The sequence below is a fragment of the Lolium rigidum genome, chromosome 6, assembly GCF_022539505.1.
Source record: "Lolium rigidum isolate FL_2022 chromosome 6, APGP_CSIRO_Lrig_0.1, whole genome shotgun sequence".
Classification (NCBI taxonomy): Eukaryota; Viridiplantae; Streptophyta; class Magnoliopsida; order Poales; family Poaceae; genus Lolium; species Lolium rigidum.
This window is the reverse complement of record NC_061513.1, coordinates 67,767,184-67,776,836: the sequence shown is the minus strand read 5'-3', so window position 1 is coordinate 67,776,836 and position 9,653 is coordinate 67,767,184. Positions and strand designations below refer to the sequence as shown.

Genomic DNA, 9,653 nt, shown 5'->3' with positions numbered 1-9,653 from the left:
TCCCCTTGTCCCTCATTATATAGGTGGAACCCCAAGAGGTGGTGTCCAAGTCTTCGAATAAGACCCGAACCAAATCCTTCCATAGGAGGGGGCAATCCTAGCCCAACTAGGACTCCCACCCAAAGGTGGGATTCCCACCTCCCATGTGGGGGTGGCCGGCCCCTAAGGGGGAGTCCACTTGGGACTCCTCCCCCACTAGGGTTGGCCGGCCATGGGGGGGGGAGTCCCTTGTGGACTCCACCTTCCTTGGTGGTTTCTTCCGGACTTTTCTAGAACCTTCTAGAACCTTCCATAGAACCTTCCGCGACATTTTATTCACATAAAATGACATCCTATATATGAATCTTATTCTCCGGACCATTCCGGGACTCCTCGTGATGTCCGGGATCACATCCGGGACTCCGAACAAATATTCCAACTTCATTCCATATTCAAGAACTACCATTTCAACATCCAACTTTAAGTGTGTCACCCTACGGTTCGAGAACTATGCGGACATGGTTGAGTACTCACTCCGACCAATAACCAATAGCGGGATCCGGAGATCCATAATGGCTCCCACATATTCAACGATGACTTTAGTGATCGAATGAACCATTCACATACATTACCAATTCCCTTTGTCTCGCGATATTTTACTTGTCCGAGGTTTGATCTTCGGTATCACTCTATACCTTGTTCAACCTCGTCTCCTGACAAGTACTCTTTTACTCGTACCGTGGTATGTGGTCTCTTATGAACTCATTCATATGCTTGCAAGACATTAGACGACATTCCACCGAGAGGGCCCAGAGTATATCTATCCGTCATCGGGATGGACAAATCCCACTATTGATCCATATGCCTCAACTCATACTTTCCGGATACTTAATCCCACCTTTATAGCCACCCATTTACGCAAGTGGTGTTTGGTGTAATCAAAGTACCTTTCCGGTATAAGTGATTTACATGATCTCATGGTCATAAGGACTAGGTAACTATGTATCGAAAGCTTATAGCAAATAACTTAATGACGAGATCTTATGCTACGCTTAATTGGGTGTGTCCATTACATCATTCATATAATGATATAACCTTGTTATTAATAACATCCAATGTTCATGATTATGAAACTAATCATCCATTAATCAACAAGCTAGTTTAAGAGGCATACTAGGGACTTCTTGTTGTCTACATATCACACATGTACTAATGTTTCGGTTAATACAATTCTAGCATGATATATAAACATTTATCATAAACATAAAGATATAAATAATAACCACTTTATTATTGCCTCTAGGGCATATCTCCTTCAGTCTCCCACTTGCACTAGAGTCAATAATCTAGATTACATAGTAATATACCTAACACCCATGGCATTCGGTGTTGGTCATGCTTTGCCCTAGGGAGAGCTTTAGTCAACGGATCTGCTACATTCGGATCGGTGTGTACTTTGCAAATCTTTACTTCTCCATCTTCGATGTACTCGCGAATCGAGTGGTAACGCAGCTTGATATGCTTCAGCCTCTTGTGTGACCTTGGTTCTTGTGCATTGGCGATGGCACCCATGTTATCACAAGTAAATGATTAATGGGTCCAATGCACTAGGAACCACACCGAGCTCTACAATGAACCTCTTCATCCATACCGCTTCGATGAAGCCTCCGAAGCCGCTATGTACTCGATTCCGTTGAAGACTTCGCCACCGTGCAATCGCTTCGAGCTTGCCCAGCTCTATCGCAGCACCATTCAATATAAACACGTACCTGCATTGTGACTTAGAGTCATCGGGATCGGTGTTCCAACTTGCATCGGTGTAACCGTTTACAACGAGCTCTTGGTCACCTCCATAACAAAGAAACATATCCTTAGTTCTTTTCAAGTACTTCAGGATATTCTTGACCGCTGTCCAAGTGTTCCATTCCTGGATCACTTTGATATCCGCTAGTCAAACTAACAAAGCATGTGCTATATCCGGTCTAGTACATAGCATGGCATACATGATAGATCCTATCGCCGAGGCATAGGGGATATTATTCATCCTTTCTCTTTCTTCTGCCGTAGCCGGTCCTTGAGTCTTACTCAATACCTTGCCCGGTAACATAGGTAAGAACCCTTTCTTACTTTCGTCCATTCTAAATTTCTTTAGAATCTTGTCCGGATATGTACTCTGTGATAGCCCTATTAGGCGTCTTGATCTATCTCTATAAATCTTGATGCCTAATATATATGATGCTTCACCAAGGTCTTTCATTGAAAAACTATTATTCAAATAACCCTTAACACTGCTTAATACTGGCACGGTCCGTTCAGCATTTCCTCGGGGGACACGAAAGGCCTTGGAAACCTTGGCCCGCTATTTTGCCTGTTGCGGGAGTCGTCCCTATTATCACCTCGCTGCTCATTGCTTCTCTGATAATCATCTCTATTGTTTCCTCCTGTGTTTGCCCGAAATCCTGCCGAAATTTGCCCTCGGGCGTCATAGTTCGGGTACTGCCGAGGAAATCGTCGCCTCGTTTGATAATTTCGACCACGGTCCTCCTCTGGCGACCTGTGTCGTTTGTTGTGAACAGCATCTTCTCCGTCTGCCCATATGTTTTCTATATCCATTAACGCGGATACTGTCTTTGGATTAGTCCTTCCCAAGTCCTCGACAAAATCTCCACGTCTAATTCCTGCAACAAACGCATCTATTGCTCTCTCGTCAGATATATTTTCTGCCGAGTTTTTGATGATGTTCCACCTTTGGATGTATTTTCTCATTGACACATCTGGCTTTTGTCGACATGCTCTCAGTTCTTCTAACGACGCAGGTTTTTTGCACGTGGACCTGAAGTTCTTGACGAATACGTCCTCGAAACTTTCCCAGCTGTCGATAGATCCTGGCGGAAGCTTTTTGATCCAAGATCGTGCGGCTCCACTTAAGTGCACCTGAATACTTTGCATGGCTGTTGCCCTAGTTCCTCCGAGCTAACTTCACCGTCTCGAGGTAATCAACTAGCCAATCTTCCGGATCTTGCGTACCGTCGAATTTTTTGAAATGATCGGGTAGCTTGAATCCTGAGGGGACTCGAGTTTTTCGGACTCTCCTCGTGAAGCATGGTAGACCGCACATATCCTCATCGTTAAGCTCCGGGGATTGCCGATGATCCCTTCTGCTTTGCCTCGCTCTATCGACCCTTGTTTGTGCTCCTGTGTCTCTTGCTCCACTTGGTCCTTCAGGAACTGCCGCCGTTGCTGCTCCAGGTCGTGGACTATTTTGCCTTGCCGCTCCTTCGGGAGGCGTTGATACAAACGCTGTCCCCATAGCTCCAACCCTCGCTAACGCCATATTGTATAATGTTTCCCTTGGATCACTCGGGGGTGGCCTAGATGCGAGGATATAAGCTTGTGTCGCCATATACCCAGCTTCTGGTGTCTTAGGGATAATGTTTCCTCTTGTATCTATCGACATAAAGGACATGTCGAGGTTTTGAACTAAGTGCTCTCTTTCTGCTTCGGGTATGTGTTGTAACCTTGATCTTCCTCTCGTTCCGAGCCTCCCTATGGCTATCATCCGAAACTCTAGATTGTCGACTTAGATCTGCCCTTCTCTCGCCGGATGCGAAGCTGCCTCCTTTCTTCCGTTCAACTCAGCCGTCTCGTTTTTCTATTTCTCCGGCAGCTCGTGCGAGCCTATATTGATAAGCTTGCAATTCTTGAGCCGTAGCCGTTGTCGTCATTGGCTCGAACCGTCTAAAGCTTTTGCAGCTCTATCCCGGTGCTGCTTGTGGAAGTTGAACTCGACACGTGGTGTGGGCCCGACATATTTAGTGCCTATACCTCTCCTTAGATCCGAGGGATCGACATAGGGATTACCCAAATCGTCGAAAGCCTCCGATGTTTCCTCTTGATTTTCAATGGCATAAATCCGATGATATTTTGTACTCGGATCTATGTTGGGTTTGGTGACATCATTGTTGAGACCGATGAAGACCTTGCCCATCGTGATAGATTTGTCGATGAAGTCGTAACTGTCGACATCGCTTGAGTCATCGCTTATATATGAGTCCGCAGATGACTCGAACGATACGTCGCCGAAGATCTTGGCGAGTTTCTCTCTTGCTCTGGTGCTGACGTAACGTGTTTCCGAAGTTTCTTCTTCTCTTGACTCGGTTGACGATGTATAGCTTGAAAAATCGGAATCGACCGCCGACGATCCCGACGAAATCGGAATTTCGACGCGATATGATCCTTCCTTCTCGACGCGAAAGTGAAACCTTCCGAACGTCATCTCCATGGGCTCCTCCAGATACGCATATGCATCCAAACGGGCGGGTGGGTGAGGAACAAAATCGACAAGACCAGCAGCGATCTGTTTACCTCGATCCATTGTGTTGCTTCCGGTTGACGATGTCGAAGATCTTGAACGTGCCATCGAGATCAGATCCTTACGCCTCTAATTCCCACAGACGGCGCCAATTGACAAGGTATCAACTTGTCAATGCCTACGGGTTATAGGCTAGGGTTTAGTTGGAAGTAGAGGGCAAGTAGATCTCGAAGGTTTCAGCCGAAAAGTACTCGACGATTATGAAAACTAGGGTTTGTGAACAATGATTCGATGATCTCCTCGTCCCTCGACTCCCCCTTTATATAAGAGGTGGAGCCGAGGGTTTCGTTTTGCACAAGTTACAGAGTCCGGGACGGTTTCTAACTCATCCCGCCAGATTACAAATAACACTTCCTATTACAACTCTACTTTCCTTAATATATCTTGGGCTCTCGAATCTCCTTATTCTTCGGGTAGTGGGCCTCCATTAAACCCCGGGTACTATCTTTAGCAGACCCATTTGGGATGCCTATGTCAATCAGCTAGCAACACCTTCAGAAGTAATTTCTTTCTCCTACTAGTCGATTAAACCTTGGTTTCTTACTGAGGGAAAACTTGCAGTTGTGGTCATCATACCTTCCCCTTGGGGTTTTCCAACTACGTGCTCAGCACAACATCATGATGCTACACGGGATGGCGGTGGGCAGATCGGCTGCAAGTGGGTGAGCGGGAAGGCGTAGGCCTGATTTTTTTTCTCCCGCCAACAGTCACGACTGGATGGGGGAAGCAGAAAATCCGAGCGCTCACTCGGCTATATCCAGTTTTGGCCATCAAATTTCCATTCTCCCAAAAAATATTCGGGGGCATGTATATTTTGTGGGATCTGCACAGGCTATTTTTTCGTATAAAACCAGAAAGCGGCTGTTACTTTTGAGGGACATGCGTTTTGCTGGATCTACTAGATATGATGTAACTAAGCAACATAATGATAAAATTTCTTATCTCATGTAGATTATTTACCTCTGCACATCTTTGCTCTTTTTATGGTCATCTCAACAGCGTGTAGAACATCACGATCTATTTATGGAGGTATCTACTTTGTTGGAGAACACACCGAGAAATATTTTTGCCAACATAGCTGACCGCGTAGTCTTCGAATTGGCCCTCCATAATCATTGGTGCGTTTGCAGTTTCTCTCATGATTACTTGTAATGTGCCCCTATTTTTTACTTTTCACTTTCAATACATTGGATCTATGTGGCTATCTGCATCCTGGTCATGCAGAAAACAAAAGTAATGTTTAAACCTTTTAGGTAATAAAGTGTTGGGAAATCCAACTTAGCTCATGGGTGCATATGCAATCGTTGTGTGAAAATACATTTTAAAGTGTCAAAAAAAATTAATTTTTTTTACATGTATATCTAGAAATTCTATGTTCGCACACAAGTTTTCGGGAAAAGGAATATTTTTTATGTCTAGTGTAAAAAATATAAACTTTGATGCTCCAACATGATTACGTACATGATTTTTTATGTTTTTTATACATGCCACATAAAAGTTTGTTTTCCGACGAAAACTTGTGTACGAACATAGAATGTTAAGATGTACACCTGAAATTATATTTCAATTTTTTTAAACATTTTTTTTATTTTTTTTCTAAAATAACTAAGCCACACAATTATTTTGAAATGCATGTTACACGTATTTTGATATTTCAAAAAATTAAAACAAATTTTTTGCACGCACATCTTTACATGCTACGCGCTTATGAAGTCGTTTTATGAGAAATCGCCTTGTCTTGTGGCATATGTAAAAAGACAAAAATCAATGCTAGAAATAAGGCTTTTGAGAAGATAAAATTTCTCTTTTTGACATAGACCATAATATATTGGTTCCTGACGAAACTTCACAAACACACATAAATTGTGGAGATGTATATGTAAAAAAATTTGTTAAATTTTTTCGACTTTAAGAAGTATAATGTTTTGGTAGTGGACGCATATGCACCCGGGAGCCGAATTGAATTTCTTAGCCACATCAAGTTTTACCCACGAATTTGGATATCTCGTTCCTCTTTATAGTATGGTTTGTCCTATACTGAATGAGATTCTTCGAACCACTAAAAAGATTAGAAATGTGTCTTCGATCTTCTAGCTTCAAGCCATTCTTCCACTTCAGTTTCTAGGGCTGACAACTGCTGGTTAAACCAATAGTTTTGGGACTGAACACTTGTGTACACTGAACAAACCATTAGTCCCTTAGTCGTTCGTCATCATTCATCAAAAACCACTAGGTATATATGAGATCTCCCCATATATCTTGGAATCCTTGAGTGCAATATGTGAGAGAGACAAAAACAAAAACATTGGAATGTGTGTGATATTGAGGGATTAGAATGACGAAAGATCGAAATGACACGGAATTGAAAATCAGCTAGCTATAAGCTAAGAAATATGTTTTTCTTTTGAATATGTTAATTGGTAATGTACATATGATACAATTACAGTGGAGATGACCCGAATGATCTTTTCAGCCTGCTCACCTGTTCTCCCGGTACAGATGACATTGGCACAGTACTTGTACAACGTAACCAGCTGACTAGAGGAGTTTGAGTATGTACACAATGCATGCGTAGTGTAGACCGCAGAGAATTTAAAAATAACGGTACCTACTGGTGATATATCTACCGTCCACTCTCTGCTTTGAGATTAGTATATAGAAGTAATAATTGAAACTTTTGTGAAACTAAAGTGATACATGAAAAACATTGTGAAATATTCTGATAAAAAGTGAAACTAATGATGCCATTGCTGACATCACTGGGATTTGTTTCACAAAATATTTATGTTTCAGTTATGTTTCAATTATCTTTCAGATTTATTTCATAATTTTGTGGAAAGATTGGTCATCACATGGTTGCTGACGTCACTCCGGTATGTGTAGTTGCCGTTAAAGAGGTTTTCGGGCGTACTTTTAAGTATTAACTGTCACTAGCTCAATATATATTATGTGCACTTTTTTAAACTAATATCAGTAATACACATTTTATATTACATGTAAGGTAAGCTAGATAGCCTTCCTTTAATTCCAAAGCGTCGTGCTTGGAATCTTCCTCCTCCCTGCCGCTATGAGGCACAGCTCATTGATACAGCTTAGCGGCATAGGATCTAACTCCTCTTGCCACTTTACAATGCTCTCGCTAGCTAGGCATGCCCGCCGTTGGTCGGCTTTGCCCCTATGCCGGCCACTGCTCAGCCCTTGTACGTGACGGACAACATGCCGTGACGATTCCTATATATAAGGCCGGCGTCCCACCTTAGCTTCATCCACCACCAGTCACCATTAGCTTCGATCCCCAGCGAGCGCGGGTTCACCGAGCGTGCCGATCGAGCTAGCAAGATGGCGTACAACATGTCGATCGGGTACATGCCGGTTGCACCGGTGGCGCCGGACTGGCTGAACAAGGGTGACAATGCGTGGCAGATGATCTCTGCGACGCTGGTGGGCATGCAGAGCGTGCCTGGCCTGGTGATCCTCTACGGGAGCATCGTGAAGAAGAAGTGGGCCGTCAACTCTGCGTTCATGGCGCTCTACGCCTTCGCTGCCGTGTGGCTGTGCTGGGTCACCTGGGCATACAACATGTCCTTTGGCCACAAGCTGCTCCCCTTCTGGGGCAAAGCCCGTCCGGCGCTGGGGCAGAGCTTCCTCATCGCGCAGGCCGTGCTGCCACAGACGACGCAGTTCCACAAGGACGGCAGCCTCGAGACGGGCTGGATCAACCCGGCGTACCCCATGGCCTCCATGGTTTACTTCCAGTGTGTGTTCGCCGCCATCACGCTTATCCTACTCGCCGGCTCGCTCCTCGGCCGCATGAACATCAGAGCCTGGATGATCTTCGTTCCACTCTGGCTCACCTTCTCCTACACAGTTGGTGCTTTCTCCCTCTGGGGCGGCGGCTTCCTCTTCCACTGGGGCGTCATGGACTACTCCGGTGGCTACGTCATCCACCTCTCCTCCGGGGTCGCTGGGTTCACCGCCGCGTACTGGGTCGGGCCGAGGTCCACCAAGGACAGGGAGAGGTTCCCACCCAACAACGTGCTTCTCATGCTCACCGGCGCTGGGCTGCTCTGGATGGGCTGGGCCGGTTTCAACGGCGGCGACCCTTACTCCGCCAACATCGACTCTTCCCTCGCCGTGCTCAACACCAACATCTGCGCCGCGACCAGCCTCCTGGTCTGGACCTGCCTCGACGTCATCTTCTTCAAGAAGCCCTCTGTCATCGGCGCCGTGCAGGGCATGATCACCGGCCTCGTCTGCATCACCCCCGGGGCCGGTCTGGTCCAGGGATGGGCGGCGATCGTGATGGGAATTCTGTCAGGCAGCATCCCGTGGTTCACCATGATGGTGGTGCACAAGCGCTCCAAGCTGCTGCAGCACGTGGACGACACCCTGGGCGTGTTCCACACCCACGCCGTCGCGGGCTTCCTCGGAGGCGCCACCACAGGGCTCTTCGCGGAGCCGGTGCTGTGCACCCTGTTCGTGCCAGTGAGCAACTCCCGCGGTGCCTTCTACGGCGGCACCGGCGGTATACAATTCCTCAAGCAAGTGGCGGGTGCCCTCTTTATCATCTGCTGGAACGTTGTGGCCACCAGCCTCATCTGCATCATCGTCGGACTCATCGTGCCACTGCGGATGCCCGAGGAGGAACTCGCAATCGGAGACGACGCTGTGCACGGGGAGGAGGCCTACGCGCTCTGGGGAGACGGCGAGAAGTACGACTCCAGCAAGCATGGGTGGTACTCCGACACCGAAGGCACCCAGGGGCGCAAGGCGCCCAGCGGCGTCACGCAGAACGTCTGATATGTGCCGATCACTGACCGGCCCGGTTGGAGTTGGGTTTTATACGCGTCTTGTTGTCAAAACATGCATTACGGGTGCGCATGCATGTGTGCGTTCGTTTGCTGTTGAATAATGTGCTGCCATGCATGTATAAGCAAGGTGTCAAGGACACAATGCCTTTTGTGAGTGTGGCATCACTCTTTGATTGTTTGACAGAATTATACAAGATTTTACTTTGAGATACAGTTCCATCTCCTTATTTTCTATAGAGTTGTTAGCTACTACCAACAGTTATTTTGTGCACAATTTCATCTCCATAGCACACTGCTTTTTGTAAGTATGGCATCACTCTCTGATTGTTTGAGAGAATTATACAAGATTTTACTTTGAGATACAGTTTCATCTCCTTATTTTCTATAGAGTTGTTAACCACTACCAACAGTTATTGTGTGCACAATTTCATCTCCATGACACACTGCCTTTTGTGAGTATGGCATCACTCTTTGATTGTTTGACAGAATTA

General features: G+C 45.9%; 1 protein-coding gene across 1 annotated transcript; it reads left to right on the top strand.

Annotated features, from left to right (window-relative positions):
• The first annotated feature begins 7,690 nt into the window (after positions 1-7,690).
• On the top strand, positions 7,691-9,151 carry LOC124662740 (ammonium transporter 3 member 1-like). Its single transcript, XM_047200542.1, has one exon. It carries the CDS (start codon positions 7,691-7,693, stop codon positions 9,149-9,151), a length of 1,461 nt encoding a protein of 486 aa, XP_047056498.1.
• The last annotated feature ends 502 nt before the right edge of the window (positions 9,152-9,653 follow it).

Bases quoted from the DNA above. Each gene is read 5' to 3' on its own strand.
- LOC124662740 (XM_047200542.1), top strand. From the start codon at position 7,691: ATGGCGTACAACATGTCGATCGGGTACATGCCGGTTGCACCGGTGGCG.